This window comes from Ustilago hordei (assembly GCF_900519145.1).
Source record: "Ustilago hordei strain Uho2 genome assembly, contig: UHO2_contig_02, whole genome shotgun sequence".
Taxonomy (NCBI): domain Eukaryota; kingdom Fungi; phylum Basidiomycota; class Ustilaginomycetes; order Ustilaginales; family Ustilaginaceae; genus Ustilago; species Ustilago hordei.
The window spans coordinates 578,579-601,219 of NW_024545252.1; the positions used below are offsets into that span (position 1 = coordinate 578,579).

The 22,641-nt window shown below is 49.5% G+C and overlaps 8 protein-coding genes across 8 annotated transcripts; 3 read left to right on the forward strand and 5 right to left on the reverse strand.

Moving 5' to 3' along the window:
* Window positions 1-3,571: 3,571 nt before the first annotated feature.
* On the forward strand, window positions 3,572-4,195 carry UHO2_00980 (uncharacterized protein; the record flags this gene model as incomplete). Its single annotated transcript, XM_041553448.1, has 1 exon — window positions 3,572-4,195. The coding sequence occupies one exon, from the start codon at window positions 3,572-3,574 to the stop codon at window positions 4,193-4,195; it is 624 nt and encodes a 207-aa protein (XP_041409382.1).
* A 594-nt stretch (window positions 4,196-4,789) lies between these two features.
* UHO2_00981 (uncharacterized protein) lies at window positions 4,790-5,269 on the reverse strand (the record flags this gene model as incomplete). Its single annotated transcript, XM_041553449.1, has 1 exon — window positions 4,790-5,269. The coding sequence occupies one exon, from the start codon at window positions 5,267-5,269 to the stop codon at window positions 4,790-4,792; it is 480 nt and encodes a 159-aa protein (XP_041409383.1).
* A 381-nt stretch (window positions 5,270-5,650) lies between these two features.
* UHO2_00982 (uncharacterized protein) lies at window positions 5,651-6,040 on the reverse strand (the record flags this gene model as incomplete). The annotated part of the gene is made up of 1 exon (XM_041553450.1): window positions 5,651-6,040. One exon carries the CDS (start codon window positions 6,038-6,040, stop codon window positions 5,651-5,653), a length of 390 nt encoding a protein of 129 aa, XP_041409384.1.
* Window positions 6,041-6,190: 150 nt separating this feature from the next.
* Window positions 6,191-7,195, reverse strand: UHO2_00983 (uncharacterized protein; the record flags this gene model as incomplete). Its single annotated transcript, XM_041553451.1, has 1 exon — window positions 6,191-7,195. The coding sequence occupies one exon, from the start codon at window positions 7,193-7,195 to the stop codon at window positions 6,191-6,193; it is 1,005 nt and encodes a 334-aa protein (XP_041409385.1).
* Window positions 7,196-8,695: 1,500 nt separating this feature from the next.
* On the forward strand, window positions 8,696-10,474 carry UHO2_00984 (uncharacterized protein; the record flags this gene model as incomplete). The annotated part of the gene is made up of 1 exon (XM_041553452.1): window positions 8,696-10,474. One exon carries the CDS (start codon window positions 8,696-8,698, stop codon window positions 10,472-10,474), a length of 1,779 nt encoding a protein of 592 aa, XP_041409386.1.
* Window positions 10,475-10,797: 323 nt separating this feature from the next.
* Window positions 10,798-13,071, reverse strand: UHO2_00985 (uncharacterized protein; the record flags this gene model as incomplete). The annotated part of the gene is made up of 1 exon (XM_041553453.1): window positions 10,798-13,071. One exon carries the CDS (start codon window positions 13,069-13,071, stop codon window positions 10,798-10,800), a length of 2,274 nt encoding a protein of 757 aa, XP_041409387.1.
* Window positions 13,072-13,882: 811 nt separating this feature from the next.
* Window positions 13,883-14,526, forward strand: UHO2_00986 (uncharacterized protein; the record flags this gene model as incomplete). The annotated part of the gene is made up of 3 exons (XM_041553454.1): window positions 13,883-14,023; window positions 14,183-14,295; window positions 14,421-14,526. The coding sequence occupies 3 exons, from the start codon at window positions 13,883-13,885 to the stop codon at window positions 14,524-14,526; spliced, it is 360 nt and encodes a 119-aa protein (XP_041409388.1).
* Window positions 14,527-14,913: 387 nt separating this feature from the next.
* On the reverse strand, window positions 14,914-17,001 carry UHO2_00987 (uncharacterized protein; the record flags this gene model as incomplete). Its single annotated transcript, XM_041553455.1, has 1 exon — window positions 14,914-17,001. One exon carries the CDS (start codon window positions 16,999-17,001, stop codon window positions 14,914-14,916), a length of 2,088 nt encoding a protein of 695 aa, XP_041409389.1.
* Between the last annotated feature and the right edge of the window lie 5,640 nt (window positions 17,002-22,641).

The following is a 22,641-nucleotide window of genomic DNA, read 5'->3' on the forward strand; positions in this document are numbered from 1 at the left end:
TGCAAACGTACGACGTCTGAGGTCGTGAGTATACGGGGGCAAGCCAGCGAGGGGTGTCAGGTCAGCACAGAACGCAATGAGGAGCGATCCCAACCGCCTGACAGAAAAAGCCACAATTCTTATCGTGCGAATGGATAGATGCACATTTTTCAATGGTGAGCGAAAGGGCACGTGACCAACACGCAGAACTCCAATTTTTCGTCGCAATGCTTTGATTTCTCTTGGGCAAACGCTCTTCTCTCTTCCTTATTCTAGTTGAAGATGCATCGGCATCTCAAGTGGAATGCATGAGCTATAGCCGAGACACTGAGGGGTCGAAAGCATGCATAAGCAAGAGACACAATGAAGCACATGAAGGTTGCCATAACAACAGCTCAGGGGTGTCACAGAAAGCAGCAACTCAGGAGGTTACAGGAGAGATGATTCATCTGGCTTGGACATGACCAAGGGTGGCAACAGGGTATATATACATGCTCATCATTAGGATGTAGATCACTGAAAAGATAAGCATTACAAGAAGACATATGACTGTGGTAAGGGAGCCTGATCATGGCCCCATTAATGGCATATACTAATTGTTATCTTCAATTATTCTTCATCATCTTCAGTTGAAGATTGGAAGTAAAACGCGACCAATCGGAGCTACTTGCAAGCTCAACTACACAGGCATATAACTTCTTAGATGCTTGTCATTTCTATCGGTATGCTACTGTGTGTATGAACATGTATATATGCTTGATGGTTGCTTCCCATCCCACATTTATTCATGATGAGTCACCATTCATGGTCACCCCTGAGTTGCTATCCAATGTGTGTCACTATGGCAACACATATGCATCCCACATGTATTTCTGACCTTATGCAGCCTTTCCCATCAAGTATTCATCTAGGTCTCACTTATGCTCCATGGACCCTGTTATTCCCATTGTGATGCTGATGCATCTTCAACTCCCCCCCTCAATGGCATCTCCAGTCCCAATGACTGTGCTAGCTGGGACATTGTCAACCCCTTCAGTGGCTTCATTAGGATATCTGCCACATTGTTTGTTGTTCCAATGAATTCAATTGCTATTTCCCCATCCTGTATGTGGTCCCTAACAAAATGATACCTAGTATCTATGTGTTTTAGTTTCCAATGTTTTGCTGGGTCCTTACTCACCTGAATACATCCTTGACTGTCAGTATGCAAGATTGGTTGAATTGTTCCTGCCTCTAGATCCCTGAGAAGATAAGAGAAGAAGAGTGCTTCCCTTGCTGCTTCTGAGGCAGTGACAAATTTGGCTTCCATGGCTGATAGCACCATGCATTTTTTGGACATGTGATTTCCAACTAATGGGGCACCCATATACATATGTCATGGCCCCTGATGTACTCCTTCATCCATTCATTGGGTCTGATGCCCAATTTGCATCTGTGTACATAGTGACTGCATGTTCTGAATGCTTGTTCAATCCATCTCCAAACATCAGTTTATACTCACTGGTCTGGTTCAGATATTTAAGAAGGTGGATGGCTGCCCTCCATGCACCATTGGTTGGACCTGACATGTATCTTGCCAGTACCCCTACTGTGAATGATATGTCTGGACATGTGGTATTTGAAACCCATAGTAGTTGTCCAACTAGCTCCTGATATCACTTAGCTTCTATTGGGTCGCATTTGTCTCCCCCCGCAATGCTGGCTATTCCTTGCATTGGTACCCAATGTCAGGGGTCTCGCGCCTGAAACCCAGGTCGGTCTGTCGAGATACTCGGTGACTATCAAACTGTGCGACAGCTATTGTCTTGGTATCTGTATCGATGAGCTAGTTGCTTGGTGACTATCAAGTTGCATGATGACAGCAGGTGGCATTTGTTGTATATACTATTGTAGGTTTTGGCTGACCTCTGTGGACACTCCATTCAGGGGTAGCTCGGCACAATCAATATCAATATGTAGGTTATGATGACACCAAGGTCTGGTGTGAGTGTTGATGATAATGAGGTTGATGGTGTTGGTGATAAGGTTGATGGTGTTGGTGATAAGGTTGGTGGCATCAACACGAGTGTCCAGTGTGTTGATTGATGCTTGAGGTGATCCCTGGACCACAGTGGACTACTGCCTTCAGTTCTATCTATATCCAGACTGCTGACCTGCTATGGGCTGCCTTCAGATGTCAGGTAGTGGTGATACAACACATGCACTATGATGAGGAGCAACCTTGATAGATTGCTACTATGCTGACTGAAACTAATATATACTTATGCTGAAGTGATAACTAGTTATGATGATTGTGTGTAGAGTGGATGAGGATCCACTCGACCTTTGATGATGAGAAGGTATGGTTCTATACCTCTTCACAGCATCGCCAGCAACACTGCTCCTGCTCTCTCTCTCCAGAGAGTACTGTCATGGGCCTGGGTGCGCAGAGCGAGGATAGACCGAAGTTCATATGAAGGTAGCGCAGGAATCGTGGAATCGGGTAGAATGTAAGAGTTGCGGCAGAGGTCACCGAGATCAGCAGTAGAATCAGTTCTATGGCAGATCACAGCGAAATCGGCACGAGCATCATCGATATCACGAATCCCACCGGAATCTATGACAAGCGAGACCTTGTGGCAGATTCCGCAGAGATCGGTAGCAAGGTTGTCTGTACGACGATTCACACGCGAGAGGGACTGAGCTCAAGTGATACATGGACGGTTACCACTCAGGGGCCCACAAGACAGGAGTAAAAGAGAACTGTCGCTGGTCAGAGGAAGGAGAGCTGTGTAAAGGACACCAGTGAAAGGGACATGAAGAGGAGGAGCAGTGTCGATGAAGTTGACACAGCTCAGGTAAGACAGGAGGGACAAGGTCTGATATGGAGGAGGTGCCTCCTTGGAGACACCTGTACAATACTTGACAAAGAGGGTACTCTCTGGAGAGAGAGAGCAGGAGCAGTGTCACTGGCAATGCTGCAAAGAGATATATAGGCATACCTTCTTGTCATGAATGGTCGAGTGGATCCATCCACTCTACACTCATCAACTGTACTAGTATTACTTCAAGCAATAAGTATCATTAGTACACAGTCAGCATAGAAGTAATCAACAGATTGCTCCTCAACGAAGCGCGTGTGTTGTATCACCATTTCCTGGCACCCGAAGGCGGTTCGTAGCAACCAGTGGTCCGGATAACAATAGAACCGAAGGCAGATGTCCACTGCAGCCCAGGGATCACTTCAAGCGTTAGCTGACACACTGGACACTCATGTCGGCGTCATCAACCCATACTCACACCAGACCATTGGTGTCAACATCAAGCTCATTTAGAGTCATATCGTAGTCTGATCATGCTGAGCTACCTCTGGACGGAGTGTCCACAGCGGTTAGTCAAAATCTGTCACAACGATAATACAACTACAGATTCTAGCAAGAAAGGTGACAGAGAAGGCTCTGTCGCATATTTCACTAAGAATCGAAATACCATTAGCACTGTTGCATAATTCGACAGAATCGGTGATAGTACTGATACTACTACTGTTCTCAGGTTTCAGGCGCATGACCGCTGACATTAGAGTGGATCGTTCAAGCAGCACCCCACGATCATGATGACAGACCAAGGCCTCAACGATAAGCTCGACCGGCTCCTAGCACTATTGGAAGCCCAACTCGAGCTCACCAGGCAAGGCCAACGAGAAGAACATCTTTGCCGTGCTCATCTAAGCAGAGAAGAGATGATTGAGTTCTCACCATCGGGAGAACAGGTAGGAGGTGATGAATCCATGATAGGAGATCCTCAGACTCCTACACCAGCATCGCGACCAAGACGATCGGTCTCATTCACTGCCGAAGATGAGCAAGACGACATTAATTACGAAAAATATGCATTGCCCACCAGGCCAAGGTACTACAAACCCAGGGAGGATCCATATAGCAGGACTAGGACAGAACCTTATGCCACATACTTGGAGGAGGATACTAGTGTATTGGTGGACCTCTCTCGATCAAAGCCAATTGCCACACCCTTTCCTAAGTTTAACCCGCGAGATGTGGAGATATTCATTCTCGAAGCCGAAGCCTGGTTTAAGTTTAACCAGGTATATGAGCAAACAAGAATGATCAACCACATGGGCTCTCAATTGGAAGGGAATGCATGGGAGTGGTGGACCTCCAAGCTCCGAATTGACAGGACTTGCTTGCTGGTTTCCTATACACTGCTCCTTCTCCTTTGACTGGTGACGGTTCCTTTGGCTCTTGTCTCTCGAGCCCCTGAGTGGTAACCATCCATATGCTTCTTTGAGCTCGGTCCTCTTCGTGGCTGTGCCTGCTCCTTGAGCTTGGTCCTCTTCATGGCTGTGCCTGCTCCTTGAGCTTGGTCCTCTTCATGGCTGTGCCTGCTCCTTGAGCTTGGTCCTCTTCGTGGCTGTGCCTGACCCTCCTCACATATGGACCTGGTCCTTCTTTGCATGTGAGTCTGTAGGAGTCCATGGTCTCCATGGAGACTGCACTATGACCATGCTCTCTACTGGTATCAACTAGATCTCCAATACCTGTGCTCCTTCCATATGAACCAGTGACCCTCCTGCTTCTTGAGCATTCAGGCCCATGACACCCAAGACTTCTGACTGGTCGCTTGTAACCATTTGTTCACCATCGCTCTAATATAGGCTGATAAATCAAGAGACATCCTCTTCTGTGCTCTGTTTTGTTTGATGCATACACCCAAAAACTCTCTCACTGGCCTGTTATCTTCTGTGCCCCATTTGGCCATTATTTCCCTCTTGGTTCGATCTACCTCCTTATGGCTGGGGGATGCTATGAGCATGTCATCCACATATGTTGTAATAATAGTTAGACTGCCCCTGGTCCCTCTCGAGTACAGACAAGGCACACTCGGCATGCAATAGAAACCCATCCTTTGCAAATGTGAATCCAGTTCCAAGTTCCATTCTCTGCCTGATTGTTTTAGTCCATATAGTCCTTTTGTTGTCTCTTTTAACCTTGGGAATGTTAACCCATGCCAAACATCCAAAGACTCGTAAGAGCTTTATAAGCCGTTCTGGTGGCTTCCCAAACATAACTTGATATGGGAATTCACCATCAACATTAGGTGTGAGATTCATTTTGAATGCTGCAGCCCAGATCGCATACAGCCAGAAGTTTCTCGGTAGTCTCCTCTGCATGAGCAACATTCTCATCTTTTCTCCTAGACTTCTATTCATTCTTTCCACATGTCTGTTTTGCTTGCTGTTGTACCCGACTGTCATCTGCCATTCTATACCTTTATCATATGCCCATTTGAGCATGTCATTGCTTCGCCACTCTGTTCCTTGGTCTGATCATATGGCTTTTAAGCTCCTTCCCATCTGTTTTTCAAGGTATGATACTATAGCTTTGAGTTTGGGGAATGCATGGCTCTTCTGTAGTAGAGGTTGCACATATGTGTACTTGCTATGGTCATCAACCAACACAAGTGTACATGTATATTCTGCTGCATGTGATGAGTTGACTATCAAGTCAATGTGAATTAGGTCAAGTGGGGAGATGGATTTCTCACCACTACCTTGTCCCATTTGAGTTGTCATGCTCTTGGATCAGATGCATTGCTCACATGTTTGAGCCATATCCAGATTCAGTTCAGCTATGTTCTTGCCCCTTAAAAGGTTGGTGATGGCTCTTGTCTTGTCTCAACCTGGGTGCCCTAGATGCTCATGCCATAGTTGTTGCTTAGATGTCCTGGCATTGCTCTCTTTCTGCTCGAAATCTTCATCAACATCCTCAAACAATAGTGTTGATGTGATCATTGCATTCTGTTGCCATGTATCGCCTTGGAACTCTAAGAGTCCTTGCTCATGAATCTTGGTCATTTTGAGTAGCATACTGTTCGCTAAGTGTATTTGCCCACTGGTGGAATCCAAAGTCACTTGTGCTCCTTCATCTGTCAGCAAGTTGGTTGACAAAAGGTTAACATTGAGATGCCTAACATATAGTACATGGTGGAGTAGTACATCTCCATTACTTGTTGATATGCTGGCATCTCCAATAGCTGTTGCTTCTAAAACTTCACTTCCAGCCATGAATACACATTTTCAGCAAGTTTTAGGATTGATGAGCATGCTATAAATATTAACCATATGATAACTGGCCCCTGAGTCTAAGAACCAATGAGATGTTTCTTTAGAGCCTAGGGGCCTCTGCCAACTTGGTGCGAAAGAGCACCATGGTTCCTATTTGGTCTTGGCAAGGGGGGAGTTCTCCAGGATGGTTACCATAGCATCACACTGGTTGATCCCATGTCCCAGTCGCTTGCAAACCCAGCACTGTAGCTTTCGAGGCCGAGCAGCAACTTTGGCATTGGCATTGTCCTCGTCCTTTTGGTCCTTCTCATCCTTCACAGTTGGTTCTTCTTGGTTGTCGCTGCCAGCAACTCTGGCATTGGCTTGACATGGGTCAATCTTCTGAGTGGGGTAATTCTCAACTGCTGATTGTTGGATAGTCAAGGCTGTAGCAAGGGCATTGAAGGTGAGTTGACTGATGGTAGCAACTGTTTCTTTATACACAGGGTGGCAAATAGTGCACTTCTGTAGAATCGAAAACAAAGTGTCATCTGCAAACAGTTTTCCCAGTAGGCTGCTCTCTGTCTGGATGGTCCTGATTTCCTGAATGAGCTTTTGGACATCAGAGTTGTACATCCTGAGCTCGCCTAACTGGGCTATGAGGGCAATCCAGCATGAGGTTGCAATAGCTTCATTTGTCAAGCCATTCTCAATCTTCTTCCAGAACTGGTGGAATGTATGGTGTTCCCTAATGATGTCAAGGATTAGGTAGTTGATGTTGTATTCCCCAGTGGTGTTGATAGTGCCATGTACTGCATTCATCAGGGCATCATTGAATACATGGTTCCACTTGGGGTGTTTCTTGTTGTATGTTCCCTCAAGGTGTTTCATGGCATGGGGAACAGATTGAAGGAAAGATTTGACATGGACATTCCAACTATAGTAGCTTTGTGACATTAACTTGGGCACCAGCTCAAGGAGCTTTGCCAGAGTGCAGAAGTTGTATTGCTTGCTGCCACTGTCTTGATCAGAGTCAGGGTTGCTTTCTTCATTGGTCACTTTGACCTCTGTCTCATTGGTGGCATCATAATTGGGGACTTGCAGTTGAGGAGCTTTACCCTTTCTACCTCCCTTTGCTTTGCTTGCACCAGCTTGCATTTCAGTGTTGTCTGACATGGCAGTGAAGGGATCCCAGCTAGCTCAGTCAGTAGAGCTTCAGACTCTTAATCAGTTGAAGATTGGAAGTAAAACGTGACCAATCAGAGCTACTTGCAAGCTCAACTACACAGGTGTATAACTTCTTAGATGCTTGTCATTTCTATCAGTATGCTACTGTGTGTATGAACATGTATATATGCTTGATGGTCACTTCCCATCCCACATTTATTCATGATGAGTCACCATTCATGGTCACCCCTGAGTTGCTATCCAATGTGTGTCACTATGGCAATGCATATGCATCCCACATGTATTTCTGACCTTATGCAGCCTTTCCCATCAAGTATTCATCTAGGTCTCACTTACACTCCGCAGACCCCGTTATTCCTGTTGTGATGCCGATGCATCTTCAACTTCTTCTCTTCGCTCGCTTGCTCTCCTCTTCTCCTTCTCCTCATCACCTTCTCTTCTTCGCGCTTGCCTCCAGGCTGCGCTTCATCAAGTTTTCACCCTCTGTCCCCCCCCTTGATACAATTCACTTCTCACACACCTTAGTTCTGTATAGCTTTTCTTGTACTCGTTCTCGCGCGCATTCCGCCTCGCTTACACGCGAAGCTCGACCGACCATGCCCCTTACGGCTACGGCTGGGAGCTCGTAAGCGACTCACCCGAGTTAGGCAATTTAACATTCATTTCCTCAATTCTCAGCATCTTCTACGTGTTATAGTTGAAGATACTTTGGTATTTCCAAGGGTGGACATGTTAGATTGGTGCATTAATTGCAGGGAGGCTGGAGCAATGCAAAGTGCAAACAGAGATGAGGTGGATATGCAGCTTGTGGGAGCATATGCAGCCTATGCTCATGGTTTGACACCAATGCATGCAGGAGTTGTGTTGCTATGACAATGGTTAGGAGGTGTTGTTAAGGCAATGGATAGGGGGTGTTGACAAGGCAACAATTATGAAGGAGACCCACTGGATGATAGCTCAAGGAGTGACTTGAAAGGCAAGCACAGTCAGCTGTTAGGGTATATATACTTATGTTCTGTAGCCACTCTCACCTTGGAATAATAAGTCTTCTCACTTAGACACACTCAACTGTAAAGAGTGCCTGACTGTGGCCTCTGGAGCGGTGTATCTAATTTCAACTGTTATCTAGTGCGCTAACTCACCGTTGAACACATACACACACGATCGGGACACCGCGTGCGTCTGTACTTCTTTCGGCACCTTTTTGAGTCGAAAGTTCTTCTTCTTCTCATACACTTCTCAGCTGCTAGACATTCGTCTTGAAACCCTCACTTGCTTGCTCGACAAAAAACTCGCCGGCTTCAAGTACCACCACAACTTAGCAGAAGACGAAGGCCGGACGTCGTTGATCAAAAACAAGTTGTGAGCAGCCTGCTGCATTGCAAAGGTCCGAGCGTAAGCAAGACGTGGCAGCCGCCCCTGTCCCACACAGCTCTTCATCAGCAAGCAAGCCCCTGGCATCACGGCCCACGCAGCGTAGTCCTCCTCATGCGCTTTTCTTCCTCTGCTCGACCTTTCTTGTCCACCACCACCATTACAGCTGGTACAAAGCAATCGATCCGTCACATCACCAACACCTCCTCTCGGACACCTCTCACCCCAACCTTCGCTCGCTCCAAAAGCACCCATCACCCACCCACCCACATCCCTTCAACAACCAAATCTCCCGTCCTGCCCAAACCATCACACATCGCATCCACTCTTCCATCTGAAGAAGTCGACGTCACAGCCACACCTTCCTCCTCACACCCCAAACCACCTCCTTACGCCGGTCCACCCCGTCTCGTCCGTTACGAGCATCCTTCGCAGTCTCCACTCTCGCTCTATCCCAGCTCATACGCACACGCTTCCTACCCAGATCCCGTATCGTATCGCGCGCACCTATCGAACCGTCGTGCACCAGCAAGTTTGTTCGGACTTTTCCCAAGTACAAGTGTTACAGCGGCTAGTTTGAAGGCTAGTTCGGATCCATACGCTTATTCTGGCAATACAGGAGGGTCGACAATCCAGACAAGTATCCCGACTCCTACGCAAGCAATCTCAACAGCAAATAGCACAATGACGGCCAATACTTCGTCCATCGTTGATGCGACAAAGAGCGGGGAGGCGGAATTGCATCAGCGTAAGAAGAATGCCTCGCCTAACGGTGTCAACGCAGGCACCAAGACTAGCGCTGTTCTCGGTCACTCCCATTCACACTCACACCATCATGGTCATCATCACGGCCACGATCATGGCTCAGCTGAAGAGGCAGACGCTCTCCTAGCCGCTCTTAAAGGCAAAGGTGATCGTGGATCCAACATTACCCTCGCTGGCTTAGTCTCGAATATCGGTCTATGCGGTGCAAAAGGTGTTGCCGGAGTCTACTTGAACTCTGCTGCTCTACTTGCTGACGCTGCGCATTCGTTATCGGACATGTTTGCAGACTTGGTAACATTGTTCTGTTGGAAGATGTCCCAGAAACCTCCTTCCGCCTCCCACCCGCTTGGGTACGGCAAGTACGAAACGATGGGTTCGCTAGGTGTTTCACTAGTCCTAGTCGCAGGTGCGGTCGGAATTGGTTTTCATTCATACGGACTACTACTGGAAGCATTGCAGCCAACACTAGCACATGCTCCAGCAGCGTTGCAAGCATTAGGAAGTTTCACGGGAAGTATCGCTAGTTTGCATTCCCACGATCACGGGAGCGTAAGTGATAGCGGAGGAGTGTTGGATCCAAATGCAATGTGGTTTGCGCTATTGAGTATCGTCGTGAAGGAATGGCTGTATCATGCAACACTGAAGATTGCAAAGGAGGAGAACAGCTCGGTTTTGGAAGCTAATGCACTTCATCATCGATCCGACTCCCTCTCTTCTGCAGTGACCTTCTTGGCTATTGGTGGGTCTTGGTTAGGTTTCCCAGTGTTGGATCCACTAGGAGGACTACTAGTGGCGGGGTTGATTGGTAAACAAGGAGCAGACCTACTCATTGGAGCACTAGGGGAGTTGAGCGATAAAGGTGTGGAACCAGAGACGTTGCAAACGTTCGATGCGGCCATCGTGGAGGTCCAAAAGAACCATCCATTGTTGCTAGGATGGAAGGATTTGAGGGCGGTCAAGTCAGGTGTTAGCACATTTGCTGATGTTACACTGCAACTCCCGAACGATGCTACGCTGAAACAGGCAAGTGAAGTCGAAAAGGCGGTAAGGGACGCTATCGTGGGTTGTGTAAAAGGAGTAAAGGAGGTCAGAGTTCGGTTGGTTACTGTTGATGCTGATGTCAACTGATATCACACTTCAGGATAGTGGTGCTTTTTCATGTCTTTAGAAATCTGCAACCAAAGTTTCGTTTGCTCACAAGCTGTGGTGTGATGGTGATTGTGTGACGTTCTGACCGCCCTGGGAGTCGCAACTGTCGCGAGGAGTAGTCCGAGAACAAGAAGAGTTCACAGCGCCCACCAAGCACTCAATCGCACAAAGGTCACAGGAATCAAGACACTTGCAGTGAAGGAAAGAGGATATTGCAGTTGCTAAAGGAGATGCTAAAACAATACATGCTAGAAGAATGCGTTCAAAGGTTGCGCAACAAAACAAGAGTTGTGGTTGGAGGGTTAGGTAGCTTGAGCAGTCGGTGCGGCCCCGATACTGCTCGCTGAAGGTGAAGTATGTCGTGCTTCTGCTGCGTGTGTGCCGTTTCCATTGCTGTTGCCGTTCGAAGCAATTGTAGCGGCAGAGGTCTGATTAGACGCCAGCGAAGCGCTCGATAGGGTATGTGCTGCAGCGCCGATCGAAGTCAATTGAGATGGTTGACCCACTGCTGCTGTTGAGGTCGAGTTGGGCACTGTAGGCGATGGGACCGTTCCTTTGGCCGATGCTGGAGCGTACTTAGCTGCGGCTGTTGGTGAGGTCAAGGATCCGCCAGTTGCTGGAGTGTTCGCAGTGCTTCCGCTCGTGGTGGAAGAGTAGAAGGGGAAAGCGGAAGCAGGTCCTATCGAAGTAGGGGAGAGAGGAGGGTTGACACTCGGTGTCTGACCGTTTCTTTGTCTTGTGATGAGCGTTTTGAGTGCTGAGATCCACTTGATCTCTTCGTCCTCACCCGGAGCGCAAAGGATGAAAGTACGTTTGGGCGTAATGATCTGGAAGCAGTTCTCTTTGCGCTTTTTAGACCCAACCATGCCCGCAGTCATGTTGGATGCGACGCCGGCTGCTGCAGCAACCATGCTACCTCTTCGTTCTGGCTTCTCGGGGAGTGCGGCGGATGGTCCGGCGCCAGGTGTGACAGCAGCGTTGCCGTCCCGATCGGCGTTGTCCAATGCAAAAGGATTCGTGCTTGGTGACCCGATACCTGGTGAGGTCGGAATACCCGACGAGGCTTTCTTGGGCTCGTACTCGATCGCATCAAGCATCGAAGAGATAGGGATCTGACGATGCGCTTTGGCATCCATGTGGCTTCGCGAGTAAAGCAAACGCGAAGAAGTAAGCACAAACCACCTCTTGCGCCAGACTTTGCGTCGCCCGCTTTGCTTCATCAAGTAGCCTTGGGTGATGACCTTGTTTGGATCTCGAATGAGGTCGCTGCCGCCATGCGGCAATGGCGAGATGTTCAGTGGTGATGGTTGGCCTTGAGACGCTTGCTGCTGGGCGTGCGTCTGCAGGGGAAGGGTTGGCGGGTGTTGAGAAGTTTGTGAAGAGCCCAGAGCTGGCAGTGGCATTGCTTGGTCGGCCACCTCTTCCTCATCCCACTCATCTTCCTCGTCTGAGCTGCTGAGCAAATGTGCTCCACCGCCACCTTGCTGCAGAACAGGGCTGCCTGGTTGCTCGACACCTCCGCTCGAAGACGATGCCAGACAGCGTGTCGTGCTGGTGCTTCGCAGACGCGGTAAGCTTCCGAAGGCAGCCGAGGGACGGCGTTGATGTCCACCTACATCGCTAATCTCGCTGCCCGAGGTATGGCCTCCACCGCCACCACCTCCCGGCGACTGCCCGGCCAGAAGGAACAAATGCGAAGGATCGGGGCGCGTCGAAGGGCTGCCAGAGATGGAAGGGCCGGCCGAGCTTGTGTAGCTGAGGCCGTACCTTTCAGCGCCTGTGTCGCTGTCGCTGGTCGCAGTGAGAGGGCTGAAGGCATTCGAACCTGGAATCGGTCTTGGCTGTGCTGGTGCGGAGTAGTTGCTTGAATCTGGGATGCCAATCTTAATGGGGATCGCCGTTGATGTCGGCGAACGCTCTTGCGAGACGGACCGCTTTCGTGGTTGCGATGTTGGCAGCTGAGGGACAGTGGAAGAGGGTGCTGGGGTTTCGGTGTTGCCAAGCTCCATAGCCGCCATCTCCTGGGTCATGGTACTGCTCTGAGCATACTGCGTCATGATTTCGTTGAGGGCTTCGATCCATGACTCCAACTCTGCTCTGGAAGATGCACGGACATAGAAGGTTCGTTTGGGAGTGACAATGCCGAATGTGTTGACGCTCTTCTTGAGCTCGACGGAAGCGACGGTTTTGATGTCTCCAACATCGATGAAGCGGAGAAGCTGATACTCCTTGTCGTTCTTGTAGTATGCGAGTTTGGAGGAACGCAAGACGAACCAACGCTTCTTCCATGTCTTGCGCTTCTCACCCTTCTTCTCGAGATATCCCGACTTGACAGTGGATTCGTTGATCATGTTGTGATGAGCCTCTGTCCCGTCAAGATGCTCGCCATCCTCGTCGTCTTCATCGGCATCGGCATCGCCCTCAAAGTCGTCTGTCGCGTTCATTTCGTCCTGCATGCGGGAAGGAGGGTTCCATCTGAAAGGCTGCGGTGCTGATGAGTCGGCATGAGAATAGGTAGAAGCTACGACCGGGTTGATCGCAGACGGATTGACTGTTGCTGCATGACCGGACGGCATGATTAGGAGAAAGGCTGCGTACTATAGAAGCCTAAGTCGAGCGATGCTTCGATGCTAAATCCATCGAGCTTGACTAGCTTTGCATGGCGTAATCGAGGTCGAGAGGCGAAGGCTGGGCTGATGGAGCGACGATAGTGAAGTTGTAAAGTGAAAGGCCTGATGAGCGCTAAGCAGTTGGGGCGCAGAAAGGTGAGGCTGAGTTGCAAGGGTGAAGATTATGAATGTGAGGATGTGATGCGGAGTGATTGAGTTGGATTCAGAGTTGATTTGAGCTGAGAGTCGCGCCTCCACCACCCGATCCAGACCAAATTGCCGAATTGGCACCTGCGTAGATCGCACGGCGGATCATCCATCTCTCTCTCATTCAGCAGCTGAGATTTAGCGCTCTCTCTGTCTCTGTCTCTCCACTCGATCCGACTTGACGTGTACCAGCACATTGGACTTGACCAGATCTCTCCTACAGCCTTCGCTCTCGTTGCTTCAAAGCCAACATAATTTGGCTTGTACCGACACGGACTGATAGCGGCTGTCGTGATGCAGCCTTGGCACTCTGTTAACAATGTCAGTGTGCGGCTGCGAGTCTGCTGAAAAGGATGTCCTCGGAAGTGAGTTTCTTCGAAAATCATGCCGAAAAGGAGGCTGCCGAGCTTGAATCTGAATGACTTATTCACTCGCACGAAAAATCTTGAATCTGAAGAACGCGGATCGCTCAGACCTGTCGCACTGTGACATTTTTGGACCTCATCGAGCTCAATACTCACAGCATCCAGCCTGTTTTCTTCGGCCTCGACCATCACATACCTACATCACAATGTTCCGACAGGCACTATCAACTTCGACACGCTCGGCTGCACGGGCTTCCGCCAAGCAGCGCGGCACCGTTGCTCAAATCCGTTTCGCTTCCGGAGGATCTTCCTACAACCAGCCCACCGGTTACCTCTTTGGCGAGAAGGTAAGATCCTGAACTTTGAAGGAGGGACGACGTACGGGAGGATCGAAAGTGCATGGAACGCTGCTGTTGTATCCAAAGCGGCGAACCTCAGCTTCGGCTGACAACGACACACAACTGACAATTTCGATCTGTGTTACTTCACCTTGTCTCGCATCACAGGTCCCCAAGGGAGGCAAGCGACAGAAGGAGGACTGGGAGAACATGTATTACATCGGTCTCTTTGGCGGTATGGCTTTTGCCGGCATTGTTCTTATGTACAAGCCAGACACCAGGTAAGTTTGTCCGGCCCTCGTCTTTCTACTGCTGCCAATCATATCTCGTCCAACTGACGAACGAACATGCTTCTCACCTCATCGCACGATCTCGGATTCTACTCATTGACTCATTGACACAACAGCATCCAATCTTGGGCAATGGTCGAGGCGAGAAAACGACTCGAAGCATCTGGTGACGTTTGGCAGTACAAGCCTTCGCCAAACTCTGGCCACCCCAACGGCGTTTGATCTTCACGTTGCTTGTACACATTGGCTGTAATCTTAACACGTCTTTCGAAATTGAACGCAGATTTCGTGCGAACTGTAGAAGGACAGACAGGACACTTGCACTCAAATTAGGAAGGACATTCAGAAACAAGGTCAAACAACAGAGCAGTCTCGCAATGTTGGTCTCATCGATTGTCCGGCTCAATCGCTGTACGGCGAAGAAACAGCGGCATTCACGGGGCGGTACTCATGACCAAGCAGTGCAGACAGGAATCTTCTCGGCACAGTCGTGCATACTAAAGGGTATCTGTTTCAACAAGAGGACGCATTGTATCGGCTCGAACTGGTTTCTTGAAGGAGAATTAAAGAAGGTAGAGGCGAAAGGTAGAGGCGAGATGGTGCAGCGACTCAGAGCCTAGCGATGTAGTCAATGCCTTTGCCCAGAGCACTACATTGGTCGCCCTTCTGAGCAACGGTCTGCATTTTCTGCCGCACCGGCCCAAAGCTAACTTGGCGCTGGTCCGATGCTGTCAGCTGCGTCCATCTTGCTTCGCTCGATGTTGTTCTCGCGCGTGTCGAAGCATATGCCGCACCCCTCGCGCTCAGGTACTCCATCGACGGCGCAGGGTCACCTGTACGGATAAAGGCCGAGAACTGATCGATCACAGTCGCCATCCACGCAAGATCGTTGTTGTCACGGTAAGGAAGGCGAAATCCGCTTCCTCCAGTGTGGAAGATCGGGATCAGATCGCCCGAATGGCACATGTAATAGCTCGAAGGGCTCAAGTTGCCGTTCTGAGCTGTGCACACGTAGAAAGGGTCGTAGTTCGGAATCTGAATCGATCGCTGATCATGCGAGTAAGAATAGACTTTGGGGAAAACTTTGTTTAACGCCGAAGCATACGCCATTGCTTGGATACCGCATCGGATGTAGATGTCTGTCTTGATGGTGTTGGTCATGTTGCGCACGCCGTAATCGTTGACAGGGAACGTGTTGGTATCCCTGAGCACAATGTCCGAGTAGTTGGACTGAATGCCGACTTGTTTCATCGCATTTACAAAGTCAGTTTCGCCTGGGTTGGGCATATGAAACGATGCTTGCTCGTCGCGTAACGTGCCCCACATGACGGGGACGCGGTTGACATGGCCTGAGGCTCGACTGGCTGGCCTCATGTCAAGCTTCGGCGATTGAATGAAAGTGCCATCCTGTACGATGGATGTGTATGCATTCTGCAAGAAAGATGAGATGCTCTTGCCGCGCAGACAGTCCAGCAGGTCAGAAGCTGTGTCACAGCCGAGCGACTTGACGACGTTGCCTGCCGCGCCTTGGCGTGCCTGTTGGATCGTTGGATAGACAAATGCATTGTCGTGTGCTGCTCCGCTGAAGATCATGGCGCGTTGAAAGAGACCAGCAGCCGCAGGCGAAGCGAGCAAACTCTCGACGTGCTGAGCGCCCGCCGATTGACCACCGACAGTGACCTTGTTCGGGTCACCTCCAAACTCCTTGATGTATTTTTGCACCCACCTGAGCATCGTAACTACATCGCCAAGACCGTAGTTGCCACGGATCTGGTCATTGTATGCAAGGTAGCCGAGTGTGCCCAGACGGTAGTTGAATGTGACGACAACAACGTCACTGCGACTTGCCATGTTACCTCCGTCGAAGGTAAAGTCAAGGCCGGTGCCAGATCGGTATCCTCCCCCGTGGACGAAGACAAAGACAGGCTTAAGAGGCTTTCCATTAGAAAGGTCGGATGCAGAGGGGAGGTACGGAGTGAAGACGTTGGCGACCTGGCACTCTTCTGTGTAAGCAGTGTCACTTCCGAGCTGCGGACATTGCTTGGCACGCGTTCGTTCAAGTGCAGAGATCGAGTAGTTGCCGGTGCTGCGCCCGTCGTATACGGATGAGTAGGTGAATCGCTGAGTAGGGTTGGCGTAGGGCAAAGCCTGGAAACGGAAAGAGAGGGCATCACGGAAGCCGTTGAACTGGACACCATTGCTCGAGGTTGCTACCTGCCATTGAGCAGATGTGTCGGTATGATTGGCAAAATTCCAGGGCGCACTCTGGGTGCAGAGTGCAGGGAGCTTGGTCTCTACGGAAGTTTGAGACAAAGCAATGGCAGCTTTTCCATCATTTCCCGCCGTGACGACGAAAGCTCTGCGGTCAGCAACCCAGAAAGACTGACCACCAGCGTAGCTCCGCTCGAAGAGGGCATAACTCATCTGCGCCTGCAAGCCAGCATCCGACAAGGCTGATGTGGGCGCAAGCGCCTCATTGAGGGCAGTACACTTTGAAGCTGCATCTTGAGCAGTAAGAGGCGTCGTCAGAATCAGGTAGCCAGCTTGGCGCGCGGCTGAATTGGCTCTGGCCCAGTCCAAGTCGTTCTGATACAGAAAGCGGACACCACTGCCGAGGGAGGATACAGAGGCGGCGCCCTGAACGTTGCACGCGTAGAAGAGCACGGCCAGCAACGCCAATGCGAACAGATTCATCATGGTCGAAGTGACACGGCGTCTTTTTGCAGGAGCACCAGGGCTGTGCTGCGTGAAGGAGGGAAAGGGAGGGAAAGGGAGGGGAAGCGATCGAGGGCAGGAAAGGTCGAGATGCAGATGAGAATCAGATGGGGAGGAGGAGGAAACATGATGTTCAAGAGCGCCCATGAGGTCGCTTGACTATTTAACATCGAGTCTCGGATGGCGCTCATCATCGTTCACACCCCACCCGCAGCTCTTACTATGCTTGGCGGGGCACCGTGCAAGCTGGCACGGCAATAGATCGTTGCTGGAGTTCGCCGCCCGGACCCCATCAGGGCATCTTCTTTCGAAACTCTAGCGGCCAGATGCGACCTCATGCAACGTGTTGAATTGTGACCCTGTCGCTTTAGCTTGCAGAGGATGTGGGGTAAATCAAGGCCGTCAATTCTCAGGTAGCTCGCTGCAAGTCCCGAGGCGAAAACAGGCGACGCTCGTACAGGGGCTAAGGAGAGGAGGCCTGGAACCGAGCACAAAGGCTAGCCGGGAGCGCGAGCGAAATGAGCCTTGAGCGCTGTCTTCTGCCCACAAGGTTGGCGTATTTGCTCGCGCCCAGTGCGAATCTCGACAGGCGGAGTGGCATATTCATCGAGGAAACGAGGGCGGGATATGCAAACAGAAAACAGGAAAAACACCACTTCAACGGGGCTACGATCAAGCTCCTTTCGTACAGGTGTATGCTAACAAAAAAGCTTGCTTCGTTTCAATGAGTTGAGGCTACAAGCATGAGCATATATATGCGTCGAGACCGTCTCTGAGGATGCTGTGCTGCCTTGAATGAGTTGGGCGTTTCTTCTGCAGGGCCCCTTTGAGTTCTCTCCCCTGTAGAGGCTCCTGAACCGTTGCCATGTCATCCTTCGTGCATTTCACATGTCCGAGTCAGCTCGTAAATAAGCGGCGAGTTAATTAGATACACCACTTGAACGAGGGCACAGACAGGCGCCCTTCAGACAGGTATATCTCTACAAAAGGTCCTAAGATTTTGAGAGAAGAGAGGCTACAGGACATGAATATATATACCTTCACAGCCACCTATGCTCGCCCTTCAAGTCACAGCCACGGACCGTGCGTCCAGTGGGACCACCCTTCATAACTGTTGCTTTGTCAACGTACCCCCTTCATGGCCGTTGCCTTGTCAACGTACCTTCCTGCATACCTCATATCTTGGTGTCAATTTTCGAGAATAAGCTGCATGTACTCCCACGAGCTTCGCCTTTACCTCATTTCCATTGACACCTTGCTTTATTTCGGTCTTCCGGCCCCGAATGCTCCGATCTAACATGTCGGACCATGGAAATACCGACCTATCTTGAACTGGCGCAACATTTAATTGTATATTCTTATTAAAGTGTGCTTTCACGAGCTTCGGCAACTGGATAAACTCTGGAGATTTTCCGACGTACCTTCAACTAAAACAGAACACAGCGAGATCCGACATGTCAGTTAAAATCTGACAGTGCATATTTCGAGCCTATTCGCTATCAGCCTCAGAACCCTACCTTTTCTCCCACACTCCCTTTGTTCACCATTTTCTCGACAGTTGAAGAGCGTCGTCATGATCAATCAAAGCTGCGTCAAAGTCGATGATCACAAGTATTGATTGTGATAGTGAATCATTCCTAAGTACATGATCAATCAAGTGTTTATATATGCCTTGATGTTCTCCATATGCATGTATGGTACTAAGAGCTGATAGGGCAGGAGCATGAGTGAGTAACTAAGGGGGAGGAGGAAACACTGGCTATCTGATGACCAGTGACTTGAGGTTTGACAGTCAGCCTGGGCAATGCACTAAGTCCAAGTGAGCAAAGTTGGTGATTGGATGTGGGCTTGGCAAAGACTGCATTTGTATGCTTCAATTGCCAAGACACCACATGCTTCAACTCCCCCCCCCTCTCGCCAACTGAGCTATGGTGTGTGTCATAGGACCATATGTGCAAGAGGCAGGAAGGACCGAAGCCATATGAGAAGGAGCACAGGAATCGCAGGATCAGGCAAAATGAGAGTTTACAGCAGAGTTCAGCAAGATCTGTAGTAGAGGGGCTCTATGACAGATCTCACTCACATCAGTACAAGCAGGATACTACAGCAAAACCCACTGGAATCTGTAGTATTGTGATTGTATGACAGATCTCACAGGCACTGGCAAGAGGATGCTGATCTCACAGATCTCACAACAAGTCAGATGCCAAAGGCATAGGGGTCGCCACCCTGATGAAGCAGGGGGGGTGTCTCAATGATGAACTCGCGAGCAGGAAGATGGGAAAGATGAAGGAGGGTCCAAGTTGCCACTCAGATGAAGTGGGAGTGGCCTGTCAGCGGTTGTGTGCCTGGAACCCGAAATTTACTGGCTAGATCGATTTCAACCAGTTTCAGTGAGTGCTCTTGAATATGCACCTGTCAGCCACTTCCACTGAGACTGCTTGAAGGGTTGTTTGTTTGATGAGTTTCGGCTAACCACTGTGAACACTTGGTTCAGTGGTAATGTGGCACAGTCAGCTCCTGCTTGCTGCAGAACACTTAGTATACATGGTGATAACCATCAACTTGACACAAGTGTTTGAGGTGTCGATGATCAGATGGTGAATCAGTGAGAGAAGCCCAGACCACAGTATGAGTACTGCCTTCGGTGAGATAGTATCTGGACCACAGTAACTACTGCCTACAGATGACATCAGTGAGGGGTGATACAACACACCTGCTCGGAGTAGTAGCAACGGCCTGCGATTGCACTATGTGACGGAACAACTTGTCACAGGGTTGGCGCAGGAAGTGTGCGCAGAATGATCTGAAGCAAGCATCGGGGGTCGACAATCTGATCAGGATAGCAGCATGTATGATTTGTGGATTCAACCAAGAACTGGGGTTTTGAGTAATCTCACTAGGATTGATCAGAACAAGCCTACCCAGTATGTTTCACCAAGCATGCACCAACAAAGCACCATCGGTGTAGAACAGGTAGCTCATCACATTGAAACAATGGGAGGATCAGAGAAGGAGTTTCCCTGGCAGGGAAGACAAGGGAAGCATGTGGGAAACAATCAAGGAAGGGGACTGAGCTCAGTATCATGCAGATGGTTACCATTGAGGGGGGATGTGCATACCATCACACAGGGCCAGCCACAGGGGTGACCACATGATCAGGGAGCATGACAATAAGGTCTGGCATGCAACCAAGGGATTCACAAGATAAGAAGGGGAAGATGGTCACTGGTTAGAGAGGGGGAGCTGTGTCAAGAAGACCAGGGATTAACCATAAGGAGGAAGAGCAGTGTTGAAGAGATCGACACATATCAACAGGTGACAAGGAGCATAGAGGTGAGAGGGGGTGTCACCCAAACCAACACCCTGTCTGGGCAGTGTCATGGGCCTGAATGCTCAAGAAGCAGGAGGGTCACTGGTTCATATGGAAGGAGCACAGGTATCGGAGATCTAGTCGATACCAGTAGAGAGCATGGTCGTAGTGCAGTCTCCATGGAGACCATGGACTCCTATGGACTCACATGCAGAAGAGGACCAAGCTCAAGGAGCAGGCACAGCCATGAAGAGGACCAAGCTCAAGGAGCATGCAGACAGTTACCACTCAGGGGCTTGAGAGACAAGAGTCAAAGGAACTGTCACCAGTCAAAGGAGAAGGAGCAGTGTATAGGGAACTGGCAAGCAGGTCCTGAGGAGGAGGAGCAGTGTTGAAGGAGTCGACACCACTCAGGAGGCACAGGGGTGCCAAACAAGCAGGATAGCAAGGAGGAGGAGCAGTGTCAAAGGAGTCAACACAGAGGCACAGGGGTGCCAAGCAATCAGGATAGCTCAAGGAGGACAGGAGTGGTGCTAGAGGGGCCCCCTGTACAGTACTCGATGAAGAAGGTACTCCCTGGAGAGAGAGAGCAGGAGCAGCGTCACTGGTGATGCTGTGAAGAGGTATATAACCATACTTTCTCATCATCAAAGGTCAAGTGGATCCTCATCCACTCTACACACATCATAACTAGTTATCGCTTCAGCATAAGTATATATTAGTTCCAGTCAGCATAGTAGCAATCTATCAAGGTTGCTCCTCCTTGTAGTGTGTGTGTTGTATCACCACTACCTGATGTCTGAAGGCAGTTCATAGCAAACCAGTGGTCCAGATTAAGATAGAACCAAAGGCAGTAGTCCACTGTGGTCCGGGGATCACTCCAAGCATCAGTCAACACACTGGACACTCGTGTTGACACCACCAACCTTATCACCAACACCATCAACCTCATTATCATCAACACTCACCAACCTTATCACCAACACCATCAACCTCATTATCATCAACACTCACCAACCTTATCACCAACACTATCAACCTCATCATCATCAGCACTCACACCAGACCTTGGTGTCATCATAACCTACATATTGATATTGATCATGCCAAGCTACCCCTGAACAGAGTGTCCACAGAGGTCAGCCGAAACCTACAATAGTATATACAACGAATGCCACCCACTGTCATTGTGCAACTTGATAGTCACTGAGTGACTAGCTCGTTGAGACCAATACTGAGACAATAGCTGTCACACAGTTTGATAGTCACCAAGTATCTCGACAGACCGACCTGGGTTTCAGGCGCGAGACCCCTGACAGGCAGTAGAGTAGTGGCATTGATGGAGTTGGCACACAGTACAGAAGTAGTGTCAGGAGGAGGCAAAAACCCTCCTCAGAAGGAGCAGGAGAGGTGTCACAGGTGATATCGAGCAAACACATAAATACTCTCAATTCACCATAACATACGAGTGGATCCTCATCCACTCTACTCTTTATCTTACTACTCTTTACTTGACTCATATCATTGCAATAGCATAGCTTTGCAACAACATCTCAAATGTGTGTGTTGTATCACTGTTGGACATCAACTGTAGGCAGTGTTCCTCAACACCTGCAGTCCAGTTCATCACTGTAGGCAGTGTTGCTCAACATCTGCAGTCCAGTCAGTTATTGTAGGTGGTGTCCAACACCTGCAGTCCAGTAACTCCCATCCTCTGTAGGTGATAGGCATATTGCAGTCCAGACAACATCAAAGAACATTAGCAACAGTACTACAAACACTTGTGCTGTATAGGAGAGTGTAATACTCTCCCCCCAGGGAGTAACAGACATGCCATGCAACCTCTGAACAGAGTGTTCAAGGTGGTCAGCCTAAACCTACCAGAATGAAGCTGTCTGGTTACTTTCAGTCAAAACATACCAAGTGTCACAGGGTCGGCTGACCAGCGCAAGAGAGTGCGCCAAAATGATCAGCAGCAGTTATGGTAATGTCGCGTAACGGAGCAGTATATGAAGGGTGCACAGAAGATCAACATATGAAGGGTGTGCCAGATTGATCAGAGCCAAAAACCATCAGGGAACAACAAGATTAATTGGGTTGGCAGTGCATATGAATTACAAGATTGATTGAACCCTGGGAATCCAGATCAATCTCATGGGATTGGTCAGGGTTAGTCGGATCAGCACACCTCAACTAATTGGCCAATACAAACAAGTACTCGGAACTGTGCCGACATGACCACATGACCAAGGGGTATGGTCACGAGGTTCAACAAGTGACTAAAGGGGTTTCACAAGACAAGTCAAGAC